The sequence below is a fragment of the Phalacrocorax aristotelis genome, chromosome 6 (genome assembly GCF_949628215.1).
Source record: "Phalacrocorax aristotelis chromosome 6, bGulAri2.1, whole genome shotgun sequence".
In the NCBI taxonomy this organism is placed as follows: Eukaryota; Metazoa; Chordata; class Aves; order Suliformes; family Phalacrocoracidae; genus Phalacrocorax; species Phalacrocorax aristotelis.
The window spans coordinates 20,258,751-20,275,427 of record NC_134281.1 but is presented as its reverse complement, the minus strand read 5'-3'; the positions used below and the strand labels follow the sequence as shown (position 1 = coordinate 20,275,427).

Here is a 16,677-nt window from a genome sequence, read left to right as displayed (position 1 = left end):
AATTTCTGCCAAATTTAAGTTAAAAAATAACAAGTTTTTAGTTGTTTTGGTTCCTGAAATTGCCTTCTAACTATGAACTAGATGTGATTAGACAGCACTGTCTTCCTGAATCTATGAACTAAAGCAACAGTGTGTTGAAGTGTGACCTGACTAATGGTCATGTCCCGATACCAGCACTCATCTGAGCAGCAAACCATGCTGTGGACATTTTCTTCAGGACTAAGATGGGTGACATACTACACTCTGACACACTACTCTGATAATTAAGTATTAGCTATTATCTGTACTACAAGTATTCAGAGTAAAAAAAAAAAAATATTCAGAATGAAACAGAGTAATAAAGCAATTCTGTTAGCAACTTATCATGCATTCTCTGAATCATTAGTGATTGAATTGTGTACTGAGTTGTTTCTCTACTGTATTTGAAGGAAAACTGCTATGATAGCACCAAATCCTCCTCGGACTATGGCAAATCAGGAATAAACATTAAAAATTAATACTGTAGAATGATGTACTTCAATATTTCTTATGTAATCATTTTTATTTCTTTTCACAAAATCCACTGTTATATGGTGCTAATAATCCAAAACAGCAAGACATATAGACTGTTTACAAAACATGCCTTTGTTTTAGTGAGAAGTACATCCTGCATATCAAAAAAACCCCACCTAGCACAGACCTATCACTCCCACATCTTAGATAGCTGCATACATAACTTTTATGCACTAACATGACTGTACTAGTCACTAATAATGATAGAAGTTGGAACTCACTGCAGTGAAGGAATTGTACTACTTTTCCTGAAAATCCTAACATTCTTATTCAAATGCACCACATGTGCTTCCTAAGGTACATTGCCACACAACAGAGATGGCCTTAATGTTCAAGGATTAGTTTTGCTTAAATTAACTTATTCACTGGTCTTCCCCCTTTCTCTCCTTTTCTTCGGGCTCAAAAATCTTTGAAACAGGGGAAAGATATTTATTATCTATGCAACTAGTAGAAGCAGACTTTTCACTGAAGTATTCTTCATCTGCAGCCTCCCTTGAATGAGCCAAATAGTGGCTCTCATGGACTTTCTGGACTCACATAAAGTGTTGATGGACTCCAGGCTTGAGAAGCTTTAACTAAAGGAGGAAGTAGGCTGATCAACACTAGATCCTGCAACAGGAAGCAGTTCTATTTCTCCCAGCAAGTTAATAATTGCTGTTTGAAGTAACAATCAGGTAACCCAAAAGCATGCCAGTCTGCTAGCCGCCTTCATCAATAAAATTTGCTAGGACACCTGCCTGGCACATGGTGCTTACACCTCTGCAACATACCACCACAGTGAATCTCTGGAGCTTCCAAGATTTTGTATTATTTCCCATCTGACATAATTCAACATAAGTATACTTGCAAAAGGCAGTGGCAAACTGCAGATTATGTAATAGAATATCTGTAGAATACATGCAGGAGCCAGAGGTCTAGGAAACCTGACCTATAAAGAAGAACTGAAAGAAATGGGGTTCTTTAGTCCAAAGAGGAGACGGCTGAATGAGACAACAAGCCTTCAAGTACATAAAGGATGGTGCAAAGCGGCAGGAGTAATCTACTTCTCTGTGGACACGATAGGAAGATGCGAGGTTTAACTTGCAGCAAGAAAGCTCTTTGTCTAAGACCACCATTAATAAAACTTCCAAACTATGAGAACAGTGAATTGAGCAAAAAAAGATTGCTGGGGTAGGCTGTGGAGTCTTAATCCCTGGAGATTTTTAGAAACAGAAAAGAAATTGTCACAAATGACAGAGGCAGTTGATCCTGACATTAATCAGGAGAATGGACTAGATGACCTTTTAAGATTTTCCAGCCCTATTTTTGTTTAGTTGTACAAATAAATAAAAAAAATATTATTGGAAATTCATTTAATGCTAGCATATTGATTTTAGCAACAAAGACCAAAGTTTAAAAGGATTCCCATTAGCTGTATATGATAGATCTGGGTTTTTAGAACTTCTTTTACTGCCAATAGATTTTAAAAACAAGAAAAATGTAGGAAGAAACAACATTCAAAGTTACCTTCACCAGTTTTCATACCACGTTACTTTGTAAATTGAAATGAAAATATATACAAGCATGGCATTTCCAAAGAAAAGTTGGTTCATTCTTACTAAACTCAGGATACTGAAGACACTGACTATTCTTGTGGTTAGGGTGCAAATGAAAGAGACGTTCACCTTATGATACTATTCTAACCAAGAAAATATGTAAGAGTAAAGAATAAAAACTCTTCCCCTCCCAAAGTGAAAACTCAAAGGAATCTCCCACAGATTTCTTACCATTTTATAAAGATCTGAAACACTGATCTGATCTGAATCCACAACCTCAAAGTCCTTCCGAGGAACTAAATCTAGGCCCAAATGTCTGCAAAAGAGAAGGAAGAACAGTGGTAAGTGTAACATACATTAGTGTGTTCACTATTATCTATTAACCTGTGCTTAGTCAAGGGCAAGGACACAAGAAATACTAAACTATTTAAGTCTTTTTGCAATTCTTAATCATTAAACAGATAATCCTTCTAAATAAAATTAAATTTAAATATAAATCAGAAAACACTATGAACTTGTTATTTTGTGTTCACTGACTTCAGTGGAGCTATAGCAATTAATGCTAGTGGAAGATTTGGGCCAATATGTTGGTGCAGTATCCGGAACAAGTTAATTTCATACACAGAAATGTAGTAGACAAATAAAGTTAGTACTCTGGTTTCTGCTGCAGTATTTGAGTAGGTTTCTTCACTACATAATGAAAAAGTTCCATCAGTAACCCTATTCAAATATGCAAACAGATACTGCACCTTGGAAGCTGCATGGAAATTCCTGGTGTTCATGCAACTAAACCCCCAACTTCATCACTGTATAAACATAGTATTTTTTTCATTATAAACAATAACTCCAATATCAACAAGAATTTTCATCTGTATTTGTAACACATACATACAAAAACCACTTTTAATTACTCTGAATTGAAATAATATTTTGGTTCAAATCAAATACATAAACTATTTTTTAAAAAAGTATACCAGTGGAAAGAGGATGACTAGTTAAGAAATTCTCTAGTAAAGAAGGCAGTTCAGGCCATAGCTGCATGCGAGTGGTAGACAGAATAAGCTGTTTTGCATCCAGACAAATAAATGAACAACTATTAGCAATTAATTAATAACTGTAGACTGCAGAACAAGACAACCTAAAAGGTGCCACAAACCAACTTTTGGTCTGTAGATCTTCAGGTTCTGAGGCATAGACAGTACTGAACATTACAATAAAAAGTTATTCTAAACACACAGATTAAGAGTAAAATTGAAGAAACACATGAATTAACCATTTTCCTGCTTTCATTTTTGATAACTGTGATATTTCATTTGCAGATACTTTATATTGAAATTCCTGAGAGTCAAAGAAAAAATTCAGAAGAGGTGCCCTCATGGACTACCTTTGCACAATTTCTGTCACTAACTATAAAAGAAAAGCAAAACTCTATTTAATTTGTAAACAAAGAAGGAAACATTCTGCACAGACTTGTTCCTGATGGCAAATGAAAATTTTTATCTGAAAAAACCTTTCAGGTACCACAGAATAATGGTGTGGTGCAATAAACAGAAGCCTCCAGGCAATACAGTGTCTCTTTCTGAGCATTTAAACTTAAAACAACAACAAGGAAGAACCAATGACCTGTATGAAGCCCAGTTACTTTGTCGACCACTGTACTTTTAATCTTTTCCCATAAGCTTTTCAACTCAATATTCTTTTCAAAAATTTGCTTAATCAGGATACCCTTCTTTAATCATATTCCTAAACCATCATATCTCAAAAGTATAGCTCAGCCCTGATCTACTTACTTGTGTTAAGCAGTACTCTAACTACAATTAAAATATTGTACTGACCAACTGAAATTTCCACATTCTTCTTTGCCAAAACCAATTATATTTTCCATGGAAAAAGGAATGGCTTTCCTTCTTCAATGCAGTTTTCATGCCAAATGCCAGTTTCTAAACTTTAAGGCTAAACTGTGAAAGTGATGGTTATACATCTTTTACACACTTTGTTTTGATTAAACCTATCAAACACAAGTCATCCCTGGCCCAAGACCAGTACCTGAAAACTGCAGCTGAAAAGATGAAAATTACTGTATCTATTTACCAAATGGAAAAGATTGAAATAAGAAGGCACTAGGTAATCCTTAACCAGAGCTGCCATTTGAGCCTATTTACAAAAGAAAGTCCAAAAAGATAATAGGAAAAAATAATGGTAACAGGTAAAAATAGTAATATGCACAGAGTCCACTTCAAAGTTTTTGGAAAAACACTAATGCTCATCATATTCATTCACGGAAGTTTTCCAGAATCTGAATATCTAAACCTCCTGCAAAATACCTGGTCCCTCATATGTGTACACCCCCCCGCCCCCCCCCCCCCCCCCAAAGTATATTCATAAAGGAATTTCTCCTCAACATACAGATATTAAATTATTTTCTAATGACATTATCAAAACCACTTCTAAGTGCATTACAATTACAAAGCACTATTACAGTTTTACAGAAAAAAAAGTCAAAGCTAATCATAGCCTGATACGGTTGTATTCTCATAATTTCAACTCTAGAGAACTGAGGCCAAACAGTGGTTGGACTCATTACTCAATATATGACAAAGATATTATCTTCTACTTAATAATGTCAACACAACTGCAGTAGCATCCATGTGAATCTTATCTGCTAACCTATTTTTAGTTAAAACCCTCAACGCAATGGATTTCCAGCTCAGAAGATTCTCCTTGTCTAATAGTCCTGGACAATACTTGCTCCCAGCAAATAAAGGTATCCTTTGCTTTAGCACTAACATGCTGTCATTGGTTGTGCACGTGAAAGTTCAGGTCTATGCATTTAATTTGTATCAATTACTTTTTGTCCACGAAGGTCTGACACATAATGCTTGAAATGGCAATGACAGTCAGTGGCCCACTTTCACTCTCTATTATCAAATACTGGGGGAATGTAAGAGCACCAGCTGCCAAGCAGTATTTCTCCACAACATAGCATGCATAAAAATTTGATAATATGCTGTTTTGTTTATTTGACATCTGCTCTCTCCACAATACTTTCTTTTACAAGCATATTCATGAGCTTTTTTTATTCTACCTTAACATCGAACTGCCTTTCAAAAATATTTCCTCAGTATACCTACAAAGTATCCCAAGCCTATCAAACACCTCTTGTTAGCATATGGCTGGGGTAACTCCAGACGGCATTTAGCTATTCCTTCTCTTCCATATGGAAGTCTCTGGGGTGTGGGGGTGGAGGGTGTAATCCACCACCCAAAATCTCTAGATATTTTTCTCTCAAGTAATACGAAGACAAGCCGATAGACAAAAATACTAGCACTTTAATACTGAAAGGTATGAATATAGAACTCTAGTTCAGGTTAACTGGGCTTCTAGAGAAAATCAACTTGGTTTTAATGGTAATTTCAAAGAATGACCTAAATTTCTAATATTTTCATTTATTGATAATACAAATGCTACACCATTTAGAATTTATAAATCCACAAGTCATAACAACTATTCCTAGAAGAACCTTGCAGAAATATGTCATTTGTCTAAAAAATGTCTTTAAGAGCACATCCAAACTTGAACAGAATGGGAGTACTCATCACATCTCCAGGGTGTGCAAGATCTCAACCCCTTTGCTCCAAAAGCTTGCACTTTACTCTTTTCAGCTTTAATTTTGCAGCTATCAATTTTCCTTGTATTCCTTCTCTCACTACATCAAAACCTCATTTAACATCATTCATATTTCTCTTACACAAATACACTTATAAAGGTGGTGAAGGGAAAGGAATTTATCCTGACAGTGTCTCACACGAGCTATGTGCAGACTTAAAAAGACAAGGGAAATACAGTACAGAAATCCATGGAAAATGAAATATGAAAAAAACATGTTTGTGAAAATTAGACTGCGCTAATACAACTTGATACTTTTCTTTGACAGAATTAAGTTATCTTGCACACAAAGAAACTACAGAGGCTGTAATCTACGAAGAAATTATTACAGCATTCATGTAATGCTACACATGAAATTATTTCTTAAAATAAGGTGATGCGATGAAGGTAATCAATTCCTTACTAAGATTACTTAAGGGTAATGGCAGCAAATACTTCTGAGCATGGAAGTAACAGACCACAGAGAGAGGTTATTATGGTTTTCCTCAAAGACTGACATTTAAGAGAGTTCCTTACAGTTTTAATCCCTATTTAATCATTAGTCCAGATAAATTCAGGAGAGGGGAAAAATCTTAAATATTTAGACAGAAATGGCAATTATTCTTTCTGCAACTTTCTTAAAGGCATTTCATTATATTTAAATTGTTCATTCCTATTTTGATCACCTTTGATGCAACAATGACAACTACTGTAATAAGAATTTCTTTCATTCTCAAATTGATTTCCAGATATTACAACCTCATATGCACATTTAATACATATCTTCAAACACATTTTACAAAACTTCAAGCTAATTGTTGCAATGCTACCAGGAAGCAATTATTATTCATTTTGTGTAACAAAAAATGTGACAAGAGGTCAAGTCACTCTAAAGTCCAAAAATTATCTTCTAAGGATGGGAGAACTGAAATTTAAGGACGTTACGAGTTTTAATATTATGGTTACTTCACTGGATCACACTACTCCCTCTACAGTTTTACACATATTACTAGTTAGCGGGTACTAACACTGCATCTGCCACTGGCTTTCCGACTGCAATTTTCAGGCAAAAGAAAGACCATGACTTTAAATCATTATTTCATTTTATTTGTATGACTGTGTGAAAGATTTATTTTTAACATTTTTTCCTGTTTTTCTTTTTAAACATTTATTTGTAACTTTTGGCTATCTGTGGATCTTCCTGTGCAGAATTTATGGCAGCCATTTGGAAAATTTCTTTTAATGCAATGACTTTAATAACATTTTATGTGAAAAGGAATAACCTTTGACTAAAGAGTAACAAAAGCCCACAAACTCATCTTTTTTATGGTTTTTATCTATCTAAAATCTCGGAGTATTGGTGGCTCCCCTTCCCCTACTCTGTTTCTGAGCCTAAATATAGAGTATCTATCCCACATTTATAGGGAAAGAAGTAGCTTCCCTCAGTATAAAAGGGAAAGTCATTGTGCTTAGAAATTTGGATACTTTCTATTAATCTCCTGACAGATATTATATTAATTTGAAATAATCAATCCTGAAAATCATTTAAGATGACCTTTGATTTTTAAGTTCAATTACTTTGAAGAAATCTTCATCTGCCTTTTTGGTAAATAAGGTATGCACGTACTGCTGCAATTAATTTTTTTTTTGCACTGGAGCAGAAGCAGAGTGTTCACATTTCAAACAGAAGCTCTGTTAGGCTTCACCTGTGTTTGATGCAAAAGACCCTAGAATTAAACAGGTTTTTGTTTGTAAAAAAAGTTTAATTCTGGTTCTCCTTTCTAAGCACTAGTAGAAGTTGAAAAACTTATCAATTCATTTTAAAAAGCCCTAAACAAATATTTTAATATCAAGTTTCTATTTTACTTGCAGCATGATTTAAAATGAGATGATAAACTGCAGATTTCACTTTGTAAGATGATTTAAAATAAGATGGTGAGTTGCAGACCTCAGTTTTATAATGTTTGTTTCTTGCTTTACAAATTTTTCCTTGTTATTTACAGACCATTGGGTACTGCCAATAGCATTTCAGAATTTAATAGATCAATACTCCAATAAATTTTATCAGAGTGAAGCATTTAAAAAAAAAACCACAAATATTTGTAACATTCTGTATAAAACCTAGCAAGATATGCAGGAACGAAGATGTGAGAGATAAAATTCTGTTAGCAGAAATACACAGAAGGATTCTTAAAACTGAAAGTCTAAAACCACTAATGCTGGGAAACTGGAAGAGGTAACAAAGCATCACAAACAGGATGCATCCAGGACCACATTTTTGTATTGGGTAGAAAGAATGTGTAAGCAACAGAAAATTAAATTGCTACAGTAAGTGGAAATCAGTATTGCATTATGAGAATGACTAGCAACAATACAAAAGATTAGAAGCAATAGTTATAAAATAACTTATACTCCTACATTTTTAACAGAGCAAAACTTCTTAATATTTAGTTTAAGTTTACAAAAATAAGCAAAAGATGTTCACTGCAGTAGTTCTAAAAACAGTGTAAATAACTTTTTCCACACACAAAAAAAATCTGTATCTATTAATCCAGGGAGTGTATCTGTTCCTTGATTTCCACCGACTCCTACCAGAACACAAGGGACAACTCCTGCCAGAACTGCTGACAGTGTATTTAAGGGAAAACAATACCAGTTCAACAAACTGAAAAAACCTAACTGGTGGTGACAGAAGTTTGCATCTCTCCTTCCCAAATAATACAATGCATTAATGATCAAGGTCAAGATAAGAGTAGCTTTACACTAAATAAGCATACATGCTACATCTTAGATGTGTAAGATTACCGGTTTCCTGAAAGCTAGTCATAGAATGGTCATGTGTCCAAAGCTTGGTCATAGAATGTCTCCTATTAGGTTGTACTATCTTGAATAATACAGACCTGCTCAAGTTGTGTGTATTTAAGTTTCACAGTTAACATTAATACATGTTAATTACAACATTTATAATTTATTTTATTTGTAAATCTCAAGTGTAACAGAATAAGCAACTAACATTATTACATTATTCGAGAAAGGGCAGGACTATGTGAATGTGTATATGAAAATCATTAGGTTTTTTAACTGATTAAGAGATGTGGTCATGAGTTTCATGATAAAACTCAGAGAGATAAAGTAACGAACTGTCTCAGAAATTCTATGGAAAAAAGCGAAGTTGCAGAAAGACCTTTCAAACTCACAGACATTTATAATTAAATACTGCATAACGTACAGATTTAATTAAATATCTTTTCAATCATACACCCTTTTATGGAGTTCCTTTATTGATACCCTCTTCTGTTTAAGCATGTACTCTGATATCATGTACCTTTTTCTCCAGGGAGGCCACTACCTGTTCTTACATAGTAAGAAACACAGATTACCTGCCACCTACCCCCCGCAAGCATCCTGAGCAGATGAATTTAATCATTAACATATTTATATTTACTGATTTCAATGATGATTCTCCATAATTTTCATGCATTAGATTTACCTTTACAGTTTTAATGTACTTTGTATTTAATGATTTTACATTTATTTAAAAAAAGGTATCTTTGAATAACCCACTCCTTTCATTGCTGAATTGCTGTTTACTCTCCTCATCTTTTTCCCCCTACAACATTTTTGCAGCTTCCTGTTGTTAATTTCATCCATAAACTCTTTGAGCAAAAACATTAGCCATAATGTTCAAAAATGATCTTTTGGTTTCCATTTAATCTACTGAGAACGATAACAGAAAATATCTGTAAGTCTGCACTGCAGAACAACGACTTGATGCAATCTATTAGTCTATGCCCTTCAGAGCCTTCTTTCAACAAGAGAGAAATGAGATGCAGCATGGGGGCTAGTTAAACCTTCATGAATGTATTCAGGTATGTCTCTCATAGGGAGTCCTGAGGTAGGTGACTAAGGAACAGAGTCCTAACAAAGATATGTTAGTGAAAAACATTTTACTTTCTTCTTTAGTTGTCAACTTACAGAATTCCTCCCTTCCCTGTATGTTAATTGGCACTAATCCTACTCCTAGCTGAAAAGCAGTTGAAATGCCTGAGGGTGATACTTCCTTTGAAAAGGTCACATGTGTGTCATGCAAAACTTACCTGTCTGATACACTGTATCTCAGAATAAAACCAATCCTGATGAAGTGCTAGTTTTTGTCTAATGGCAGTTTATTACCATTTCAGCTTCTATCTGAATTGCAGTCTCCACAAGTTCTCCATGGAACTGACCACAGAGAATCTAAACCTCTAAGAAATATCAACAGTCCAAATATCACAGCCTCAGCTCCATGTCACTGTTGACTGTGAGACTCTCTAGTTATTGCACCAACCATTAAAATACTACTTCAATTGACAAATGGGTTTTTAGTATTTATGAACACGTGCTCCCAGGCCTAATATTCACTGTATTGATACACAGTAAGTAAATTGACCTAAACCTTTTAGAAGTGTAGGTAGCCTTAGAAAAGACCTACTAATAAGCAAACAGCTCATTTTATTGCATAGTTCTACTATTTCTATAAACTCACTGTAAAAAGTTATATTTGATTTCCAAACAATAAAATGTTCTACCCGTGTACAACAACTACTGGAAGGAAAAAGGTGACTTTTTTTTAAAATAAAAGCTATTTTAAAATAATTAGAACAAACAGTACCCAGCTGGTACCTATACTTACTCATTGCCCCAGTCCAGCCTCACTGTGAGGTGTCTCTTGACCTCTCGCACCTGATCCTGCGTCAAGTGACCTGACAGCAGCTGTCTACGTAGGTCAATGAGTTCATTCATCACATGGCGCAGTTTGTAGAAAAGATCTACCTTATGTTTCTGTAAAGGCATATTAATGGGAGGAGGGGAAAGGGGGGAGGAGGGGAAAGGGGGGGGGTGTAGAGAGAAACAGATTAATAAATTTGGAAAGAGTATGAGAAAGAAGAAAGGAGAGAGAGATTATTAAATTACCAACTTTTCATTTAATTACCCTAGAGGAACATTAATCCAGTTTGTACAAGCTTTAAAAATTTTATATCAAAAAGTAGTGTTAACTGATGCTCTTTAAATGGAATAACTTTACTTCTAAAGTTTAGGCTCAATGTGCTAAGCGGTCCATTTTCTGATGGAATCTAACGTTATAGATAAGAGGATTCATTAAATGCAGCAGGGATCACTTACTCCAATCATATAATAAAGTTTTAGATTTAAAGTAACGGAGAGGTGAAAAGGTTAGTTTTCTGTCAGCAGCTACCTTAATGGTTCTGAAGACTTAGCAACAACAACTCACCACAACAGAAAACCACTTTTAATATTTTTATATTCCAATTACTAAAATTTACCCAGGTATCTGTATTAGGTGGGGGGATATGAATATTCATTATCTGCACTCTAAAAGGGGCTAACACACTTAATGATAAAATCCACCTGCAAAATTACTTTAAAAGAGGAAAATTCCTATAGACAGTAAAAAAACCCCAAACTATCACCACCAGCGCGGGGTGGAGAGGGCAGCTTTAAACAACTTCACAATCTTTTTAAAAGAACTAGCATTCCTCAAATATGAGAAGAAAAACAAAAAGCCAAACCCACCCAAAACCCCGAAAAACACTACCCCAAATCAAACCCCCAAGACACAGACAGAATTTGAAATACTTTTTTACCCTGCAGGAATAACTATATGGAAAGTCTGGTGCTAACCACCAAGGCCACCTATTAGCACCAGTAAGATAAAGAAGCATGTCGAAACTACACCAGTATCTGCTAGATGAGAACTGTGTGTCAAGGTGGCTCGGGTCTACACAGCCATGTCTCATACTACATAAAGTGGTCAACATGCAATGAACAAGGATCCCAAGAAGGGGGAAAGAAAAAAATATCTCCTGTTGCAGCTGAATGCTGGTTTTTTTTTTAACAGCTAAGCTCCACCCCAACCTGTATGCAAAACCTGAAAAGTTTGAATCTCACCTCAGTGAAAACACTGACTAGATGGACTGAAACTGAGACTTCACAAGCTAGGATTGTCTTGATCGCATTTCTGCTTGTAAACAAGTGTTTTGTAAGAGCTCTCTAAATAAAGATACCTGCATTTATCAAGACTAGATCTGATGGACGAACACCCTAAAAACCAAACATAAGTTTCTCCTATTGCAACATATTACCAGAAAAAATGTTTTTCACTTGTTTTACCAAAAAAAGGTAGGATGAGATGAAAAAAGAATATCCATCTACATGAGTTTGTTTTCCTCTAAGATCATTAGATTTCCAATATTTAGGAAAACAGATTTCAATGCACTCCATTTTGATGAGCAATTTGTTAATTTCTCTGAACCTGATTACACGTCTGTTTTGATGAAGCAGGTTAAGCACAGATGGAATCATCTGCTGTTCTTACCAAACAAATTTGAGATGAAAAGATGCACCATCTTTCAACTATGCATTAACACTGATTCTGGTCCCGCCTAAGAAAGTGAAACACAGACACCAAATCCAACAGAAGACATATATTTCCAGGTCTGAAAACACTTATTCTAGGAAGATAATCATAGAATCATTATGGTTGGAAAAGACCTCTAGGATCATTAAGTCCAACCATCAACACAACACCCCCATGTCTCCTAAACCATGCCCTGAATTGCCACATCTACATGTTTGTTTCAACACCTCCAGGGATGGTGACTTCACCACCTCTCTGGGCAGCCTGTTCCAATGCCTGACCACTCTTCCAGTAAAGACATTTTAACTAATATCCAATCTAAACCTCCCCTGAAGCAGCTTGAGGCCACTTGCTCTTATCCTATCACTAGTAAACTTGGGAGAAGAGACCAACACCCACCTCACTATAACCTCCTTTCAGGTCTGTAGAGAATGATACGGTCTCCCCTGAGCCTCCTCTTCTCCTGGCTAAAAAAACCCAGTTCTCTCAGCTGCTCCTCATAAGACCTGCTCTCCAGACCCTTCACCAGCTTCACTGCCATTCTCTGGACACGCTGCAGCACCTCAATGTCCTTCTTGTACTGAGGGGCCCAAAACTGAATACAGTACTCAAGGTGTGGCTCACCACTGCCATGTACAGGGGCACAATCCCTACTCCTGCTGGTCACACTATTGCTGATACAAGCCAGGATGTTGCTGGCCTTCTTGGCCACCTGGGCACACTGCTGGCTCGTGTTCAGCTGGCTGTTGATTGCACACCCCCAGGTCCTTCTCTGCCAGACAGCTTTCTAGCCACTCTCCCCAAGGATGCAAAGCTGATAAGTGTAACATGACAAGATTTGTGTTTAGGTTTTTTCACTAAACGCGGTCCAAAGTAAGTCCTCTATAAGCTGAAGACGACAGTAGGGATAGGAAATACTAATTTTTATATGCTATTTACATGAATAAGAAAAGACTAACTTCCTCTAACCCAAAATGAAGACAGTTGAATTTGGGTCTATCCAATAAGCAAATTGGGCATATCTATCAATAAAACAGTTGGCAGTACATTTCACTGCCATGATCATGAGAATCAGCTCCAGAATCGTCATATTCAGACTACCCAAATAAACCTGCTGAAAGAGACACTCTCACTGTTGTAATGATGGTTCAAGGCTATCAATCAGAAGCGCTTACTTTAAGTACAAATGAGAACTGAGACTGTAGATTACAATTTTGTAAAAGCTAGTCACATTAAGTCCTACACAAGGATCCGAAAAAAATAAAACCCCTCAAACACCTCCATGATCATGACAATATGCCCTTTTCAGCTTTAGTTCTCACACCTATTCTTCAAAAAATATTTCATCTGCTTTAAACAGAATGAGCATGTACTGATAGCTAAACATATGGTGTCCTTTTCAGAAAATACAAGGTCCCCTATGAGGAAGGAAGAAGAGGTCTCAGAAAGTGGAAAGCTAGAGGAGCTGTAGCTGTGATCTCAGGCAAACAGTTATAAAGTGAACCATAGATGGAAGACCCATGAAAGTTGAGGAAAATACTTGTGTGAGAGAAAAGAGAGCTAGAATAGAGTTGAAGGCAGCTTAATTCCAGGCTTGAAGGCAGTAATGGGTTTGAAGCAGTCAAACAACAGTTTAGAATGCCCCACAACCAACAGTTTATAATGCCCCACAAGAGTCTAGTGACTAATAAGCTCTATTTGGGAGGGAGATGCACATACTTTGACTTTCCTCTGCCTTCTCTCTTTCAAGAAAAAAAGACCTTCAAAACGCAACACTAAGCTAAGCTTTGTAATAAGCTTACCACCCCCATGTAAAGACAACTGCTTAAAGTGAAAACGGATGATCCTGGACACCACATTTTCAGAAAAAATAATTTTAAGCATTAGAGCCATTCAAGCAATTTTAGTCAGAGTAGCACCATAAACAACCCTGAAACTTTATCACCTTTTCAGTAGCTAAATAAAAAAATGCCTGTCAATCAGATATGTAAGTATTCATTCTGTTTTACAGTAAACTTTCATACAACCTATAACCTCTCATGTTTCACCTAGATTTGTCACAAGCTACCAAGCAATGAGTGCTTTATCAGTCCATGCAGAATGATCTCCTGTGCACATTTATGAACATATTTGGCAACTATTTTACATCCAGAATATAAAAGTAAATATTTGTGCAAAAACTTCTATGGTAATAATTAAGGTGTGTCAGGGACAAAGCAACTGGATATTGTTAATGAATAGAGGACTCTCTTCTTACAAGCAGCACAAGTCTGTCCTCTAGCACATTTTGTTGCCTTATTTTACTATCCCCAGATACAAATACATTTGTTGTGTTTCTTTGATCTATTACTACTAACAAGTCCCACTTAGCAGTGCTTGGATAACCTTCATTCATACAGCTACACACCAGAAAGTTGAATTCTGGCATTAATAGGGTTTTTTTTGCTTTTAATGACTCATTATTAACCCTATGGAGATCAAAACTCTAAAGATGGTTTTACTGTTGTCGTGGGTGCCAGGCCCCACCCAGCCGCACTCTCACTCCCTCTCTTCAACAGGCCAGGGTAGGTGGGAATAAAAAAAAAACTATCTGTAGGTTGCGATAAAGACAGGGAGATTGCTTACTTCTTACCATCCCAGCAAAACACAATTGACTTGGGGGAAATTCATTAACTTTATTGCCAATTAAAATAGAGTTGGGTGATGAGAAGTAAAGACAAAAAAACCCCTTAAACACCTTGTGCCCACCTCCCCTCTTCCCAGGCCCAACCTTGCTCCTTCATCCCCAATTCCTCTACCCTTCCTCCCACCCAGCAGGGGAATGAGGGGGGTGGCCAGTCCATAGCGGCTCCTTTCTGCTGCTCCTTCCTCTTCACACTTCTCCCCTGCTCCAGTGTGGGTCCTGCCCACAGGCTGCAGTCCTTCAAGATAAAGCTGCTCTGGTGTGGTCGTCCGCACAGTGTGGATGCCTGCTCTGTCACCTGTTCACCTCCTTCCCTCCCCTGCTCCGGCCTAGGTGTTTGCAGGTCTGTTTCTTACTCTTTTGTCCCCTCATCCTCACCACCTGTGCAGCCACTTGCCCTTTCTTAAATGTGTTCTCCCAGAGGCATCGCCAGCTTTGCTATTAGGCTTACCTGTGCCCTGTAGTGGGTCTCTGGCTGGTTCCACAAGAACTGGCCTCTTCCCACAGAGACATCCCCACTGCCAACATCTGTGCAGAGCACCTGACACAGGTGTTTTGTTTTGTTTTAAACAGGTAATCACATGAAATAAACCTGCACTCAGATGAACACAAAGCTGCTTCATGCTTCAGTACAATAACATCAACTCCCTGTTTCATGCCTATGGTGGCTTTGAAATACTAAGGCTTCCTTTGTCATCCTTCTCTAAATAAATACCACATAACATGAAAATATATAAAAGACTGCTATATTATCAGAGATGACCTATTTATAGTCATTTTGTTACCATGACTTCATTTAACACCACTGTAAAGAAGTCAGGATCTTGCCTCTCTCAAGAGCAGTCCCCTTAAGACATTTCCTACAGAACTGCCGTAGGATATTATGGAGGAGAGGGGCACAAAAAATTATCTTCCTTATAAAAGCAAGTGAGTAGCTTTTCCCAGGTTCCTTGTTATGGATTTCGGTTTCTAAATTAGATATTAAAGCCTGCAAGCATCATCAGCACATGAAAGGAAATAGCAAAACTGGAAACAACACAAAACTCGTTCCATTCTTTGCAGTTTTGTCTGGATTTTTTAATTAAGCAAATTATTTTATAGTAAAGCTCTGTTGGAATGTACAGATTTGTGCAATATTCATAGTTTAATCTTACCCAAAATCTCTAATATTATTACCACACAAACCTTAAACACTAGCTATGAAATTAGATAGTATTCATCAAGTGCCCATTGATAAAGGTCAGACTTTACAGGTCAATACAAGGATGTCTCAGGAACAGGGAAAGGAACTGAAGTAAAACTTGTGTGGGAGATGTGGATAGTATGCAGGTATAAAGACTGGCACCCCACAAAAGGTATCTGAGAACACAATTAATACTTGCACATATTCTTGTGTTTTAGATGTGTGCCTTAACATCTAGTCCTGTTTTATTACAGAACTAAAATGGACTTTATTAACAGTTAAAAAATACAGAAAACAAATAGGGAAAAGTACCATCAAGCAAGAAAGCAAAGGCAGAGAAAAACAACAAAATAAAGCCTTGACAAGACAAGCAGAGATGTTGCTACAAGTTTTTCCTTTATATCAGATTAAATTACATCTGAATCACCATATACCATACTTAAGTAGTACAGCAACTTTTTTCTGGATATACTATGTCCATTTGCTTCTTCAAAATAGTGAAAACCTTGAGCTAAAAGCTATGTTGAATTTACATCAGTAACTTCATGAAAGGGTTCCTTGCCACTCTTGGCAACAATACAAGTAGAAAGTACCAGAATTCTGTCTTTCTCTGAGTTGGAAAAAAAAAAAAAAAAAAAAAAGAAAAAGAAATTCTCAAAAG

The 16,677-nt window shown here is 36.5% G+C and overlaps 1 protein-coding gene across 14 annotated transcripts in view; it reads right to left on the bottom strand.

Moving 5' to 3' along the window:
• Positions 1–16,677, bottom strand: part of DOCK3 (dedicator of cytokinesis 3) — a 221,679-nt gene that overhangs the window by 137,569 nt on the left and 67,433 nt on the right. For all 14 annotated transcript variants that reach the window (XR_012661094.1, XM_075096446.1, XM_075096433.1 and 11 more), the window contains exons 6-7: positions 10,405–10,553; positions 2,319–2,403 (exon numbers count right to left, since the gene is read on the bottom strand). Coding sequence is in view for 13 of the 14 variants with exons in the window: in XM_075096446.1 (XP_074952547.1) it covers positions 2,319–2,403; positions 10,405–10,553 (234 nt within the window). In the remaining variant the exon portion in view is untranslated. The remainder of the gene's footprint in view (positions 1–2,318; positions 2,404–10,404; positions 10,554–16,677) is intronic.